This window comes from Neolamprologus multifasciatus, chromosome 15 (assembly GCF_963576455.1).
Source record: "Neolamprologus multifasciatus chromosome 15, fNeoMul1.2, whole genome shotgun sequence".
Taxonomy (NCBI): Eukaryota; Metazoa; Chordata; class Actinopteri; order Cichliformes; family Cichlidae; genus Neolamprologus; species Neolamprologus multifasciatus.
Window position 1 is genome coordinate 12,518,063 of NC_140453.1, and position 16,989 is coordinate 12,535,051.

General features: G+C 39.4%; 3 protein-coding genes across 4 annotated transcripts in view; 2 read left to right on the plus strand and 1 right to left on the minus strand.

Annotated features, from left to right (window-relative positions):
* Positions 1-892, minus strand: part of syne1a (spectrin repeat containing, nuclear envelope 1a) — a 156,154-nt gene extending 155,262 nt beyond the window's left edge. Inside the window, exon 1 of the mRNA XM_085131862.1 lies at positions 600-892. The gene's annotated coding sequence lies outside the window, so the exon portion shown is untranslated. The remainder of the gene's footprint in view (positions 1-599) is intronic.
* A 2,201-nt stretch (positions 893-3,093) lies between these two features.
* On the plus strand, positions 3,094-6,976 carry myct1a (myc target 1a). The gene is made up of 2 exons (XM_085131893.1): positions 3,094-3,417; positions 5,929-6,976. The coding sequence occupies exons 1-2, from the start codon at positions 3,363-3,365 to the stop codon at positions 6,471-6,473; spliced, it is 600 nt and encodes a 199-aa protein (XP_084988019.1). The 5' UTR covers positions 3,094-3,362; the 3' UTR covers positions 6,474-6,976.
* A 3,180-nt stretch (positions 6,977-10,156) lies between these two features.
* Positions 10,157-16,174, plus strand: serac1 (serine active site containing 1). 2 transcript variants are annotated; one of them, XM_085131878.1, is made up of 17 exons: positions 10,157-10,266; positions 10,356-10,392; positions 10,484-10,626; positions 11,731-11,820; positions 12,188-12,223; positions 12,410-12,541; positions 12,634-12,755; positions 12,828-12,956; positions 13,116-13,229; positions 13,391-13,553; positions 13,805-13,955; positions 14,054-14,195; positions 14,329-14,429; positions 14,584-14,681; positions 14,811-14,993; positions 15,070-15,213; positions 15,325-16,174. In XM_085131878.1, exons 1-17 carry the CDS (start codon positions 10,164-10,166, stop codon positions 15,459-15,461), a joined length of 2,025 nt encoding a protein of 674 aa, XP_084988004.1. In that variant the 5' UTR covers positions 10,157-10,163; the 3' UTR covers positions 15,462-16,174. The 2 variants fall into 2 exon arrangements, with proteins under 2 accessions (XP_084988004.1, XP_084988005.1); XM_085131879.1 differs by lacking the exon at positions 12,188-12,223.
* Positions 16,175-16,989: the final 815 nt, after the last annotated feature.

Below are 16,989 nucleotides of genomic sequence, written 5' to 3' on the forward strand. Positions count from 1 at the left end.
CAATGTGTAATCCCATTAGACAAGTCCTTTCATCATCATCTCAGGAGAGCTCTTAGAAAACTAAAAGAGGGAGCTACAGAGCTCCGTCCAGAGCGTCATTCCACAAAGGCAGACACAGATGAGGACGCCTTGAAAACAGAAAAACTAATAAATGATCGACTGAAGCTTCTTTGATTTCACTAAATGATTGGCAGCAGGTGAAAAGGGCTGATTTTAAGCATGAGGATTTGCCTTCCACAGTATATCTGCAGGTGTGGATGTCTAGATTTCTGCAACATCTTGGCAGCCTTTTTGAAGCTTTTGTTGCATGCTGTTGTTTTGTTTGTTTTCTACAGTGACTGTGTAAAAATAATATTTACTGGGGGGAAATATTTGTCTTTCAGCCAAAAAGCTGTGGAGAGAAGATGTGGAAGAACATGAAATCCTCAAAATAACTCCCCCAAACAAGATGAGTTGGTGTTTTACTGGTAAACCTACCAAAAAAATGTTCTAAACCACAGTGTAAGACAAGGCAAAAACAAAACAAAACAATAATCCATTCAAATTACAGGCCTGCCATTGCTACTACTGCCATAGAAAATATGGGGCAAAAGATTTACCTTGGTGAATTCAGTATCAGCTATACAGGAATTCCTTCCCAATAAATGTACATGTGTCAGAATCAGCCGTTTGACTTGTCAGTGCACTGAAATGTTGTGGGATTTCACTGGATTGGCCGGCTGCTCTGCAGCAGGAATGGACTGCTGATTCCTACATTTTTACACAGCTCAGCTCGAGGTGACCTCTACCGTTCAGCGCCCCTGTGGACCAAAACAGATTCAGCGAAAGAGAAAGTCGACAATGCTGCAGCAGAGGAGAGCAGAGACAAAACACTCAGGTCAATAGGAAACCATCCAAGAGTAACCCTTTTAAGATCCGTTTTCTTATCTAATCATTCCACAGCCAGAGAGCTGGGAGCAAGACTGCTAGCATGGTAATCTCTTTCATGCATAGTCAGCAGTTTTCTGAAATCTCATTAGAAAGTTTGCTGTCAACCTGCATGGCAAAAATCAACATGCTAAGAGAGAAACGCTGTTCTGCAAATCTATTATGGGTCCTGAGTTATTGTATCTGAAAAGTTGTTTACCGCGAAACATGTTTGAAACATGAGTGAATCTTTCCAGTTATACTGATGTATGTTATGTATTCAACTCAGAAGCCTTTTACATGTTTTTCTGTAGCAAAAAGGACACAATTATTTATGAAATTAATTCATGAAAATTGTGTAAAAATGTACTTGCCTTAAAGGGCTGCCACCCATTATTAATTAAGATGCAGAAAGCATGGCTTTTTTTGAGTGCAATACTGTTGAATAATCATTATGTGGAGGTCTGCAAACAGACTGTATCACACATTCAAAAGTACAGTGCAAATGTTAAAGATAAATAACCTCAGCCCTTTTATCATTTGTGTCTGCTAATTAGCTAACAGAGATGTTTTTCTAACTCTCTCTCTCTCTCCCCCCCCCCCCCCCCCATTTTGACTGACGTTTAATGTTTACAGGGTGGGAGCAGACATGCTCTCTGACTTTCAGATCACATAAAGAGATGTGTTATGAAGTTACCCTGGAGTATTGCTCCATCTACTGATCAAAGCGGGGACAGAAGAAACACAGAGAGTAGCTCCCTGGTGCATTAATTTCTAACCAATGCAATGTCTTTAAAACAAAACAGTATCACCCAGTTGCTTCTCTTCTTCTCACCCGTTTATTTTTATTTTACTAATTTTACACATGCTCCAGAAAAGCACATTGATATAAGCCACAGCTTTGAAGGTTCATAAAATATTAACTTTTAAAAATCTGTAAAATCTGCATTTTTCCTTGCTACCTAAATCTTTGAAGTACTTCTGGATGTGTATTTCTTTACTAAGACATTAAGGACTGCACAGTTATTTCCCACCACTCCGCCCTGCTACACTTGATAAATGCCATGAACAAAAGCTATAAAAGCTTAAAGAATGTCTCCGCCACATATCAACATGTTGGTTTATTGCCCTTCAGCTTCTCTATATCAGAAAACAATGGCCTGACATACTATTTTCAACAGGTCATACAGCCGAGCCAACAATTAAAGGAAGTTCAAGCTTTGGTTGGGATAGTCTCTCTCCCTTACTCTCTCTTTGCCAGTAAGAAGGTTAAAGCTCTCTTAAGACAATAAACTCTCAGAGATTTTTGACTAAAATGCTCATAATTGTGTATTTTTTTAAAAACATTGACTCAGTGAATGTTTAGAGAAAGCTGAGATCAGGGGTCAACTCGGAGAAGTAAAATAAAAAGCTGCTGTTGGAGCAAAGGGGCCGGTTTACCTCAGAGTGTGACTGCTGGCATTGTTCTTCCTGACTGAATTGATGAATTTGCAGCAGATTTGGCTGCAATTCTTTTTCCTTAGTTTAGCGTGGGATCAAAAGCACAGAGATTCATTTCAGTGCATTGTATCCTGATTTGCCGAGAGAAGGTGGTAAAAAATAATTTGAAAAAAAATGTTGGTGTATCAAAAGACCAGCTGAGCAGCTCTTCTTTCTTATCAAATTACATTTTTTTAATGAATCTCTCAAATTCAGGCAACTTTGGTTTTGATAGAGAGAGAGGCACCGAAGAAACACTGAGTTTACCAATACATATGCTGCAGTTAAAGATACTTGCAAAATTACAATCACCATTTTCAGTTGGAGATTTGCCTTTCAATGCCCCTTACAGCCCCAAAAATGTAACTTCTGGTGCAAGGTGATGGCTTGTCGCCTGGGGTCTCTGTGACGGAAGAAAAAAAAGAAAAGATTGAAATATTTATCATTTCTGAAAGGAAGAAAAATATTTGTGATTGTAATAGACTCTCATATGGTAACAGCTGAAGGACTAACTCCTGTGCTGGTGATCCTTCTTCTACTTTAATCAACCTGAAGGAAATGATGAGAGGGGAAGTGATTACAGAAACACCCCGTCTCTATACCTCCAGGATCTCTGTCCTGGGTAGATAAGCCCCTCCTGTTGCTAATTTCCAGCAGAAAAGCAGGAAATGTGACAGTGTAGTTTTCCGCTTCCATAAACAAGCTGACTGTCAGAGTTAGCTGCCAGCCCTGCGAGCGTCTGGGCTGAGTCTCCTTTTGAGGGAGTCGGACGTTACTGACAGGGAAAGTGAGCAAAGGAGAAGAGGGAGAAAGTAGGGGGAACAGGAAAAGAGACGGGACAGAAAGACAGGAAAATCCATCAAAAAAAAAAAGGACAGGAAAGAATTGACAGGAGAGAAGGGACAAGACGAGAGGAACAGACAGACTGAACTGAGCTTCAGTCTCTCTTCCTCTCCTTTGACAAAGCAGATAAAGTCATGGCTGCGAACAACACAAATTTCCTTCTGGAAATGCTTCAGCCTGCCGACGTTGGTGAGTTTTCGGAGTTTTCTTTCTTTTTTAGCTGGTGTTTCATGTGGTTGCTCTGATTGGTGCCCTCAGGAATTCAAGCTTGAATCGCCTCCTGGAATAGATGTAATATGCGGGCCTGGTGCCTTTTTGAACCAAGCTTTATCATCCAAATTTGAATATTCAAAGAAACCTTTTCAGACTTCTAAGAATGCTCGATCTGTTTGGTGCTCATCTAAGGAGCGTGGAAAGAAAAGCGACTGGACTTTCTTCATTACATTTCACCTTTCATCCGAGAATCTTCTTCAGTTCTAAAACCAAATGGTGGAGAGTCCCAGGTATTTAAGCCCTAGTGGGAGTTTTCCCTTAAGAGGGTACTTGACCCACTATTGATCAGGTACCTCATCAAATGAACAAAGGTGTAGGTCATTATCTGAGTTTTAAGGTGAAACCTCACCCTATCATGTGACCTACTGAATCAATGTTAATGTCAATCCAGTCACTTTTCTTTCTAAGATCCTTAGATTACCATAACCTGGATGACTGAGAACCTACACAGACATACTTGCTGCTGATGTTTTCTTTTTTTTCAGTTTTCCCTAATGGCATTTCCAGATGACTTTTTACTAGCGTCTGCCCTCCATTTTCCAAAATTAGAGAAAAAAAAACTTGTGGAAATGTGGTCTAGTAACAAAGCAGGTTCAAACTTTTTGAACTTTTTATTGAGGGGAACCCAATTTGTTTTCCTGGCATAAGTCCAGTGGTATTTGTCTCATCTGCTACATTCTCTCAAGCATGCTCAGTTGGCTTTATCCAAGGCAAAGTAGCACTGAGCAAGAATATGTCAACAGCTTTTCATTTCTGTCTGTGTGTGCGTGTGTGGAAATGAAACTCAGTTGGTTTGTTTTCTCCAAGAGGCTCAATCTGTTAAACACAGGCAGAGGAAAGCCTATTATTATTTTGTCAAGGGCCACTATATTTCAAGACACGTCTGGCAATTCTCAGTTTCTTCCTAGCACACATTAAATTCCTTGCATTCACAGTGGATTATTTAAAAAAAAAAAAGACCATAAAGGTTATTTAGATGCACTGCATGTGCATAAGAGCAGTGAGGTGATAACTTCACCAAGGCTGAAAAACCCTCCAACCTGTGCATTAATTGACTGTGTGGATCCAGAAGGATATTAAGATCCAAATTAATTTCTGATGTTGTATTGAGAGTATCAAAAAATGTATCTAAATGTATCTTTTTGTCAATTTTATATACATTTGTAGAAATATTAACTGGTTGTTCCACACTTGCCACACAGAACTGCAAGCAAGTATTTGTGATACCTGGTAATCAGTCTTTCACATCACTGTGGTGGAATTTTGGCAAACTGTTCTTTGCAGAATTGTTTTAATTCAGCCACAGTGGAGGATTTTCCAGCATCAATGGCCTTTTTAAGGTCATGTCAAAAAAGACTCAATGGGATTTAAGTCAAGACTTTGACCAGGCCACTCCAAAGCCTACATTTTTGTTTTTGTCTATTCAGAGGTGGGCCTGCTGATGTGTTTTAGATCACTGTTCTGCTGCATAGCCCAAGTGTACTTGAGCTTTAGGGCATGAACTGATGGCCAGACATTCTCCTTTAGACTTTTATTTTACTGTTGGTGTGGTGATCTTTTTATGAAATGCTGTGTTAGTTTTATGCCAGATGTAAAGGTACTCAAGCCTTCAAGAAATCTTGGGGATCACCAAGATGTTTTTTGGCAGTGCAAGACAAGCCTTTGTGTTCTTTTTGGTCAGCAGTGGTTTTCTCCTTGGAACTCTCTCTTGGATGCCATTTTTGCCAAGTCATAAATTCTAAGTGTAACTGAGACATGTGAACCCTGCAGCTCTTTAGATGTTGTCCTGGTTATTTTCTGACCTCCTTCCATAAGTTATGGATGTGCGCTTGGACTAATTTCAGTAGGCCGGACACTCATAGGAAGGTTCACCGCTGTTCCAAGTTTAGATTCCCAGCCTTAAAGCTTTAGAAATGGCTTTATAACCCTTTCCAGACTGATAGATATCAATGACTTTGATTCTCAGCTCTTTCTTTAGATCTTGGCATGATGTGCTGTCTTCTGAAATCTTTTAGCCTGCTTCACTTTGTCAGGCAGGTTCTATTTAAGTAATTCTTTGATTCAACGGGTCTTGCAGTAATCAAACCTAAGAGTGGCTTGTGAAACTGAAGTGAACTTCTGAAAAAATTTGGTTAATCACAGTTCATTCATGATTTCACACAGGGAATCCTGATTAATAATAAAATGATGGTTTAATAAATTAAACCATAATTTAAAACTGCATTTTATACTTACTCAGGTTATCTTTGTCTAATATTACGATTTCATTTAATGATCTAAAGCATATAAACAAAGAAGAAAGCAGGAAAGGGAGCAAACACTTTTTCACAGACTTGTAATGGGAATATTTGCGATATAAAAAAGATACTACAACACAGATCATTTTATAAAGATCCTTTTTTAAATGGTATGCTTCTCTCTTCACAGACCACCTGATTATAGCTTTCTGTGCTTCTGTGGCAGTGGGCCTTCTCTTGGGCGCCCTAGTTTATGTGATGCTTACTTGGTTTTCCCGACACAAAGCAGGCTCTGCCAGCATCACCCGCCGCCCGCATCGCCGCTCGCACACTTCTTCCCGCCATCGTCCAGGCTTTAACCGCAGCAGCAGCTATGACCGGCGAAGCAACAACAGCTTAGTGACAGCTGCTTTCACCTTTCACCGCCAGACTTCCTCTCCAGATCACTTTGACGCAATGGCACATAAATCCAGCTTCAGGGGCTCCACCTTCCACCCGCTCCTCCAGTGTAGCCAAATTGCAAGAGAGGCAGAGGAGGGGAGCCAAACCACACTGCCACGTACACCACCTCTGACTACATCAACTGGATCAGCTCAAAGCGTAGCCCAGCCAGCTGCCACCCCACCAAGACCAGAGTCATTTTGGGGGAACAGTGTGAGAGGTCTTCATGCTACGCAGACCCCACCTCCAGCTTATGAGAGCATAATCAGAGCTTATCAGGAAACCCAAACCTAAGAGGAGTGAAAGCACCACTGGCTGATACTAATTGGGAGATGAACGGATTTCCAAACTGGACTAAATCTATAATGATTTTTATGATCAGGTGGAGCTGGAGTGGAGAAAACATTTATAATTATTTATAATGTAAGGCAAGACATATGCTTTCTCTGTGCAGGTCGTATAATAACTATGCAAGAAAAGATGTAATGATTGTACACGTGAAGCTTAAAAGATAAATAAAAAGTGTGTGTAAGCCTGTAGTTAATAAAGTGCATTAGACTATTTGATGTTTTATCAAATTCATGTTGAAAACTTGGTTAAATGGACCTGATGTTTGTTATTTTCTGAATCACATATTCAAGATGATTTTGTTTATGTGTTTGCATGAACAGCACTTGCGAATGTGACATGTGAGAAAATGTGGGCATTAGGTATAAGAATTTTTGTTTTGTATGTTTTGAATGTATTTTACTGGACTCTGCTCTTAAGTTAATGCAATAAAGCAAGACTCAAAAAGGCTTTTAAGTGCAGACATTTTGGTCTGTAACAGGTCTGGAGGGACTTCTTCACATAAGCTGACACAAAATATATAAAAAAGTGAATGATTCTTCCAATAAGGCCTCTACAGGTATAAAGAAAGGATACTGAGCAATCTCAAAATGTAATGGGTTCTGACCTTTACCACTCCACCTATAGCTCCTTTCAGCTGCTCCCTTGGTACAAGCACAAATGGGCTTTTAATCTCCAGCTAAAATTGAACCAGTGACCTTTTGCATGGCAAGCAAATGTCTGAACCATTGTACTATGAACTGCTACTATGTTGATTTTCATGAAACCTCTCCAGCACACTTCATAAAAGTCAAGGTAGTCACCTTACGATGCAGTTCAACCTAGCACTCACCCAAATATGAACTACCAACAGTTCAAGACTATAGTGTTGTTCCACAGCAATGCACTCTAGAGCAAAAAAGCCAGAATACAATAATAGTAATAGCTGGGTTAGACTGCTATATTTACAGTGCAGCTGTGCTGTCATTTTTATTACTGTCCTAACTGTTGTTTCCTGAAGAAGGAACTTGTGTACAACAGTAAAGTTTGAAAGGTTAAGGACACAATCCCTACAGAGCTCTTAAACTTTACAGGACCAAACGATGAGCAGCACTCGTAATGGCAAAACACATAATCGCTAAGGTATTTACAGCTGACTAAAACCAGACAGAAAAATAAACTTGAATTTGAAAAATTCAGTCATGTGTCAGAGTATAAAAGAGGCCTCAAGTGACGAAGAGGAAGACTAGCAGGCAGCGGAGGCCATCGTGGACGAGGAGGAAGAGGAAGGTTCAGCCATGCCAATATTCCCAGTGAAATATGTGCAGCTGTCAGCTCAGCGGGACATTTTGTATTATAGTAACCAATAAATACTTCTTTTGTTACCTTTCTGTATCTCTGCACTGATTTTCTTGGCAATGTTTCTCACTGTACTAACAATACATGGTGGAATTACTGAGTTTTGCCATATACTACATAAAACAGGTAACACTGGTGTTGACATATATGTAGAACTGTAAATGCTATATTTGGACAAAACTCCCTACACTTCACCAGAACGAGAAAAAATAAACTTACTCTTACACATTTGCATGGATTTAAATATGTAGCTTCATGGCCAAAAAATACACAAATAATTTTTATAGTAGTTTCCTGAATTTCTGAATTTGGTTTTTGATGTTCTGTAGGAATGTAAAGGTATGTGCGTGTTGTTTTGGTTAAAGAAACCAGTTTTGAGAAGAAAGAACAATTTTTTGAGTTGTGTTTATGTTTCAAAAGTTTTATGATATGTTAAAAATGCAAATAAAATGTAAAAAAACATGTAATAACAAATATGTTACTGCATGTAAAAAATACACTTCTGTTTAGATAGATATATTTTGCTCTTTTTGTCAGACCTTCCCACAGATGTCCTCCTATATATACTTTTTTGTCTTGTACTTATGGAAAAGAGTTGTAGAAAAGACATTACTGGTTTTAGTTCTAATAACATTTTGTCAAATTTTCACTTTAAAAAAATCTGGTACATATTTGACTGAGATAAAGAAAGGAGGTCAAACTCATTTTACACTGTGAGCCAGATACAGCACACTTTGATCTTAAGTGGGCCCGACCAATGAAACTCTTTCTGTCCGTGCATAATGGGTTATTTGATTATTGAATATTATCTTAATATTTGATAAAGAAGCACAATTTCAACAGAACATCTCAGTTTTTTTTCTACATAATAAAGATTCATTCACTGATGTAGTGAATGAAAGAAATCTATATGTATGAGAATTAAATTGTGAGAAATAAACATGTAAAATTACAGAAAAAGTTCTGGTAGCTGGATCTTATTGTCAATCCTGTGATTACAAAATACAAAGTTTTTGTTTATTCACAGAAAACGTCCTTTATTTGTATCCATTGTTAACCCCCCCCCCCCCCCCCCCCAATTAATTTCTGTAGTGAAGAAAAGGAACTTTTCTGATATTTTTTTTTATTCGTTACCTAATTACTTTGGTGTGGCCACATGGGAGGTATTTAGCAGTAAAGATAAATCTGTGATACAAAATTATATTAAAAGTCAAAATTTTATGACTCTCTTCGCATTTCCTAAAGCTGTCCAGTGAGGCCTGATTGGAGTCTTCACCAGCTTATTTCTGTTCCCTGTTCCTTATATTTGACACCCCTCCTCTAACCCATCTATTCTTATCAGTTTGCTTTTACTCATTGCCAAATTTCACATCCATAAATTGCAGTTCTCCAATAAGAAGCCACACTTCCCTATTTTCATGAATGGAAATGAAACTGTATGTGACCACAATTTATCCTTCCCGCAACAAGAAGGCTATAAACATTTTTGATTTTATAATATCGCATTGTAACAGTATTACCGTCTTTATTTGATGTCTCTCTTACTCTCGCCCCTCCTCTTTTCCCCCGTGACATATTTACTTTTTACACTGTCGTTTTTGCGTAATCTTGCAGTTCACACACCGGACCTCTAAAGCTGTCAATAAAAAAAACTGTTGCAGTGGATGACGTATTATTTGTGGGACAAATTTATGTTGTGTTTATGTACACCGGCTGCAGTCTTGGAGGACGTTATCGTAGTTCTTTTAAAACGTGTCCATCAATAAATAAGGTAATATCGCTTATCAGAAATGGACATTAATCCACTACATGTCCACCGGGTTACTCCGTTATACGTTTGGATGCCTTGCACAGAGATAGAACAGTCATAGCCAAATGCTAACTAATCTCCACCAAGTTAGTGGCAGCTAAGGCTTCATTTAGCTTCACCCGGATTACGTTTGGGTGTTCATGCCAGCTTTGGATTTATGGCGGAGACTTACCGATGTTTATGTTATTTACTCAAGTAATTTTAGCCCAGCTGTCAGTCACACCCACCTGTGTGGCTAGCTAACGTTTAGCTAATGGTCTTTGATTAAATTAATGCTTTAGATTAGTTTACCATTAGCACTGTCACGAGTTAAATGTTAGCACTGCTAAGTGTTTAAACTGACATGATAACATTAAATGTAATTATCGGGTCTTTTTTGCGTCGACATACCGTTATGTGCCTTATCAGACACTGTCCTCACGTCTGTGACTTTGTCAGATAGGTTGGACAGCAGTCTGGTTAACACACGCACATCTGGGAGGGCACACATGGGAAGGATGTCCGCAGCCGCTCTGCGCTGGATCCGTTGTCGGAGGCTGAGCACAGCTGGGCCGCCTAGTGTGAAGAAAGTGCTTCAGTGGAAAGATTTAAGTAAGTTATTAGACAAAATCAGCAATCTTGTACAATAAATTTCGATAAACACATTGAAAATAAAGATCTTCCTCTTCGCTGACATTTAGGGAAAGTTGCTAAAGTAACTGGCGCAGTTGTCTTGGGGTAAGTAACATTATTAAAAGACTGATTTATGCATGTGTGAGAGAAGAATGATCTCTGTCCCATTGCTTATTAAACATGCTCCTTTCTGCAGGGGCTGTCTTTTTATTACTTATGAGGTGATAGCCTTGGATAAGGCTGTGACCATTGACACTAGTGCAATTCTTCAGGAGAAGAACAAGTCGTACATCTATCTGAGGGCCACTCCTTCAGATGAAAAAGACAACCTAACTGGAGGTAATTAATACCATCCTAAACAACCTCATGGGTAACATGGCACATTATATATCTTTTCATATATTTACATACCCTATGTTGCTGGACTCAGTCACAACTTTTCACCAAACCCTTGCTGGTGTTTCTAGGACAATCCCAGAATAAACAGTACATTTATAAATTCATCACAGACTCTGATATTTTATCTTTTTGCCTGTTGTACGACTGTGTTTGTAGTCCTACATTTTCTCACTGCATCGAGATATTCACATTCTGTTTCTACATACCTCTATCTAGTGTCACACGTATTTTGGGACGAATTACACGTTTTATTGTGAAAATACACAAGGTCAGATGTAGCATCTCCCATTTGGCATTGCAGTATTTCTTCTTGTACTAAATCTGTCATTTTAACCTCTTTTGCTGTATAAATTATGTATATATTTCCACTAGCCTATAAATGTAGTAAGCCCTGTTTAGATTTTTAATTTAAATTTACTGGGTTTTGGACATGTTCCTTCTTCCTTACTGTGGGAGGGCATTATCTGACAAATATGCTGAGTGGCCCCATTTTGTTCTTGTATGAGAAAGTGTTGTTGAGTTTTTTATGTTCAGTGGGGCAGTGACATCTGCCTTCATTCTTCCTGTCTTCCCTTTCCTGCCAGCACTTTGGGCCATTTGGTGTTGGGTGATTTTACTTCCTCTTCCTTTTTAGTGGAAGCTTTCACAATCAACTTATAAACTCAAATATAAGCAACTTGATTATGCCGAAACATATGATCATGATCATTTTAAGCAGTAATCACTCATAATGCATTAATTTCACTTTTAACTTAAAATAAATACATGTGAACTTAACACACAACAGTATAGCAGGGAATGTGTTTAGGCTTTCGGGGAGGTGCAAATGCTATATGCTAAGGATGAGATGGATTTATAATGAAAGATAAAAAACAGAATCTTTATTATAAAAATGGAAATATAAATTAATATTTGATTTGATTAGCCACCTCTACAGGGAAGCATTTCTAAATGGTTTCTGTTGTTTTTATAATGTTATAGAAATGCAGTTCTAAATTTTGTCAAGGGACTAGTGGCTAGTTATTTTTTCTGCATCTCTTCCAGGACTTACACACAAAGCAAGGAGGGAACTTCATAAAGCAGCAAGACGGTTTGTGGAAATATCCTCGAGGCTTTTACTGCAATCACTCGATGGTAAGAAACTAACAAACAGCAATTCACCAATAACATAGACAGATACACGATAATGCCCCTAATATTTCTTGAACTGAAAAGTATTATTGCCAATAGCAGAGCAAGTGTTTATGCTCAGAAAACTGTAGTCATTTAGTCAATTTTATGTGACGTATGTGCACAGAAACCTAAGGAAACACCTGCCTTTGCACATGCACATCCTGTTTTGAATGCCACATAGCTTTTACAGTGGTGTGGATCTTGTAAAAGTGAGTGGAATAAACAGGTCTGAGATTTTATGTTTTGTTTTTAGCCACCTGTAGTTTTAAATCCGCAGACAAAAAGTTACATTCACTTTTCTTTACTTTAACCTTTTACAAATTAATAGCTGCCAAATTGATGACACAAGTTTCACTACTGCAAGGTTTGTACTGTAGCTCATTGGCTCTTGTAGTAATCTAAAAGGTGGTGCAGTAGACACTAGTAGTTGACCTTTTAGTTGTAGTTAGAATTGCTAAAAGGTCCAGTTAGAGGAATTAGTAGAACACGTCTCCATTTTTATTCTGTAAATGTTCAGACAGTCAGTTTGTTCTGTAATTTTGTGTCTTAGAGCACTTCAGTCATGTGGATGCTGACCCACATGAGGTGGCATTGTGGGTCCTGCTGAAGAAGACACAGTCAGCTAACAAAGCCATCAGACTAGGGGCTGTTCAGGAGCTTGCAGACAATCACCACTGGCATGGTAAAGGACCCTAAAAGTTTCCTGTTACTTTAATTTGATACACAACAGAGACTTGCTCTGGTCTTAGATCACGCCTGTTTTGAATAATCCAGATTACCAGTACCAGACGGCAGCCCAGGTTATAGACCATCGGACAGCAGTGGGCTTGGCCCGGACGCCTCAGGTAGACCTGAGGTTTTTCCGTCACCCACCTGCACTGCCTGATTTGGAGGAGGTACTCAAATCTACTCTTTAGGATAGTTGCCATTTGAATGCCTACCTCACAGATGTGCTGTGATCTTCTCAGGGTTTGTCAGCGGAGGACGGATTGAGGCAGCTTTTGGCATCTCTGCCTCAAACTGAGGTGGACAAATGTGTTCGGTACTTTACCTCACTGGCCCTGAGAGAGAGCACTCAGTCCTTGGCAGCACAAAGGGTAACAATCACAGATGTACACATACATGTACAGTCATTAGGAAGGCCAGGTCTAAAACTAAAAACAGTCACTGGGGTGTGATAAAAAAAAAAAACAAAGAAAAAAAAAAGAAGCTAGTTTCTATATCCTGTCATTAACACGTGCGCTTTATTGTTCAAGGGTGGTCTGTGGAGTTTTGGTGGCAATGGGCTGCCTTATGCCCAGAGCCTCACCTCTGTTCCTTCTGAGAAGGTGGAGTCCTTCTGTCTGCAGGCACTGGTACAGCACTCAAAGGTAATCATCATCATTGTGCATCCAAAGGTGATTTAGTCTGGAGTCGGTGGCTTGATTATTTACTTACTACTCATTGCGGTCATTGTAGCAGTGTATTAAGGTCAATTCTATGCACCCGCTGTCTAGATGTTGCCTTGTGGTTAATACTTTGTGATCTGCAGGTGAGAAGCCACTGTGACCACATAGTTGCCAACGGAGGTCTACAGCTTCTCCAGAGGGTTTATCAGCTCAGAACAGACTCTATGAAGATTCAGAGGAACATTGTTCGCATCATCGGAAACCTGGCTCTCAATGAAGGTGCCCATCAGGCCATAGCCCAGTCCGGTAAGTCTGTAACTAATCTGAATAAATGGGAGACAGCTCTGATTATGTGTAATCCTGACTGGGTGCGCTAAAGATGTTATGAAAGTAAGGTCTAAAATATATGTTGTGCTTGTTTCAATTAGAGATTAGATTTTCACCATCACAAAAAAATGTGTTTACTTTTATAGTTATCCACCCCAACTTATAAATTTTATCGTACTCCTCACACTTTCCTGTTTTTTTCCCCTACTTTACACATAAAACACCTGCAGGCTGGGTGTCTGTCCTGGCTGAGATGATGCAGTGCCCTCACATCATGCAGGCATCTCACGCAGCTCGCGCTCTTGCAAACCTGGACAGGGAGACAGTAAAAGAGAAATACCCAGATGGCGTCTATATCCTGCACCCACAAACACGTAGCAAGTAGGAAAACAAATTCAGTTGTTACATAATGCATTAACGTCATATTATTTTATTGTTATAACCCAGCCGTCATCTTTGACAATGTTTTCAATTTCCAGTCAGCCAATCAAAGCAGACGTGCTGTTCATCCACGGGATTCTAGGGGCAGCTTTTAAGACGTGGAGGCAGAAGGACCGCAATACATTAGAGGAAGAGGAGGCAGCCAAACGTGAAGATGACTATACAGAGTGCTGGCCAAAGGTAACAAAGGCACCTAATTCCTCTCATTACATTAATGGATTGTTTCAGTGTTTTCCAGTGTTTCTGAGGTCTCACACAGCTTAAGATTTATCTCAGTGTTCTTCCGTGTTGTTTTATCACTGTTTATTATCAGTCATGGTTGGCTGCTGACTGTCCAAATCTGAGAGTGCTGTCGGTGGAGTATGACAGTCATCTAAGTGACTGGATGGCCCAGTGTCCTGCTGAGAATCAGAGGTAAAAAACAACAACTATAAGTCTGTAGTTTCTTTATATGTCTACATGTGATTAAGGTGCTACTCTTGGTAAAATAGAATATTTTTGCAAAGTCGGGTACCCTTGAATTAATTACTCCAACAGATTAAAAAGGGTCGACTATCTGTCTCTCTAGGAAGTCTCTAGCCTACAGAAGTCAGGAGCTGCTAAAGAAGTTAAAGCTGGCGGGAGTTGGAGAAAGGCCTGTGGTCTGGGTAGCCCACAGTATGGGAGGTATTTCTCCCACATCTTTCCTTCCACAAGCATGTCGGACTTTTATGCAGATCCCTTGAATCCAATTTGAGAAAAAAAAAAAAAAAAAAAATTACTAATCTATCCTCTTGCATTTGGTTTCTCTTGCAGGACTGCTTGTGAAGAAAATGCTGCTGGATGCCTTACAGGACCCAGACATGCATGGGTTATTACAGAACACCAAAGGGATTATGTTTTATAGTGTTCCTCACTACGGCACCTTCATGGCAGAGTACTCTGTCAATGTTAGATATCTTCTCTTCCCCTCCATAGAAGTCAGAGAACTCTGTAAAGGTCAGTGAATATGATGAATTCTGCGGTCTATGGAACTCTTTCAGCATCTAATGTGAATTGATGTGTGTGTTTTAAGATTCACCAGCTCTGCGCAGCCTGAATGACAACTTCCTGAGCCTGGCCAAAGAAAAGGATTTCAAGGTCCTGAGCTTTGCAGAGACTCTACCGACGAACATTGGACCTATGATCAAGATACTTGTGGTACCAACGCAGTCAGCAAGTATGTAACTCCAAATACTGTAATGTCTGAAATGTACAGCTTAAATATAAAAAAACAACAACAACACATAGTTGAAGCAGTGTCTTGCGTCTCATCGTGTTGTGGTTTCAGATCTCGGGATTGGTGAGCTCATTGAAGTGGACGTAGATCACCTAAACATCTGCAAACCAGAGAGGAAGGACTCGTTTCTATACAAACGCAGCCTCCAGTTCATCCTGGACGCTCTGCAGAGCTACATCGCCCACTGACAGAAATCTATGAAAACAATGACACTGAGACCACCTGCTGTATACTTGAAATGTATACCACACTCAAACCAAACAGAGAAATAACTGCACATTCACATAAAGCACCACAAATGCGATTGCAGTATAGCTAACGAAATCTAATTTATTTTACACACAGATATTTATGGAAACCTGTCAGTTGTGATCATGATAGCAGGGTGCGTTTTTTGTTGTTGGGTTTTTTTAAGTCATCCACTGAAATTGGTCTCTTAATGCTACATCAGCTAAGTTTTAAAGAAAATAACTCTTATGTTTACAAGTAAATTAAGCACATAAATTATTAATTTTATCTAGATTTCCTTTTATTTTAGATTTATTACCAGCTAATCATGGGATACACAATGCTCATTATCTACTGTATTTACTTAAAAATGCACTGACATTTTGTTGCTACTCATGCAACTCGACTTTTGACCAGAGCAAAGGTTTAAGACTTTATTTTTATATGTATTTGTTTTACTCTAACTATAATGTGATTATCATCTTATGTGCCAAAACATATTCTTTCCCAAGCCTTACCTCAAGTGGACCTGAGTTAATACATTTAGTTCAGATTGCACATGCAGTTGTATGGGACCGATCAAGCAAATTAATTTGAATACATGTGTTTGCAGCCCCCACTGCCACTAGCAGTCCTAAATGCTGGCAATGAAATGAATAAATGTGTAACGTTTGAGGGTTTATGAGTCATCTATGCATTTCTATATACAAAGTACAAAATACAACAAAGTACTTGAAACATTCCTCTGGGATTTTGGCCCATATTGACATGATACCATCACACAGGTGCTGCAGATTTGTCAGCTGCACATCCATGATAGGAATATACCACATCCCAAAGGTGCTCAAGAGGATTGACATCTGGTCACTGGAGGTCATTTGAGTTCAGTGAACTCATTGCCACCTACAAGAAACCAGTATGACATCGATATGAGCTTTGTGACATGATGTCTTATCCTGCTGGAAGTGGCTATCACAAGATGGGTACACTGTTATCATAAAAGGATGGACATGGTCCAGAACAATAAATGGGTTGAACTAAGGGGCCTAAATTGTGCCAAGAAAACATTTCCTACACCATTAAACCAGCCTCGGAAACCTGAGTTTCCTATTCTTACCTTATTCTTCTGCTGCTGTAGCCCATCTGCTTCAAGGTTCAAAGTTTTGTGCAGTCATAGATGCTCTTCTGCATACATTGAATATAAAAAAGTGATTATCTGAGTTACTGTTGTCTTCCTGTCAGCTCAAAACAGTCTGACCATTCTCCTCTGAGGCATTTTTACCCAGAGAACTCCTGCTCACTGGATATTTTCTCTCTTTTTGGATCAGTCTCTATAAATCCTAGAGATGGTTGTAGCTCAAGTGACCAGCAATTTCTGAAGTACTCGACAATCAGCCCACATTCAAAGTCACCCAAATCACCTTTCTTCTCCATTCTGATGCTCAGTTTAAACTTCAGCAGGTCACCTTGGTTGTCATGTCTACACGC

Excerpts from the sequence above, each read along its gene's own strand:
- serac1 (XM_085131878.1), top strand. The coding sequence starts at position 10,164 with ATGGGAAGGATGTCCGCAGCCGCTCTGCGCTGGATCCGTTGTCGGAGG. Across the intron at positions 11,821-12,187 it reads TTTACTGCAATCACTCGATG|CTGCCAAATTGATGACACAA; the intron begins GTAAGAAACTAA and ends ACAAATTAATAG. Across the intron at positions 12,756-12,827 it reads CACTGCCTGATTTGGAGGAG|GGTTTGTCAGCGGAGGACGG; the intron begins GTACTCAAATCT and ends TGATCTTCTCAG.
- myct1a (XM_085131893.1), top strand. The coding sequence starts at position 3,363 with ATGGCTGCGAACAACACAAATTTCCTTCTGGAAATGCTTCAGCCTGCC. Across the intron at positions 3,418-5,928 it reads GCTTCAGCCTGCCGACGTTG|ACCACCTGATTATAGCTTTC; the intron begins GTGAGTTTTCGG and ends CTCTCTTCACAG.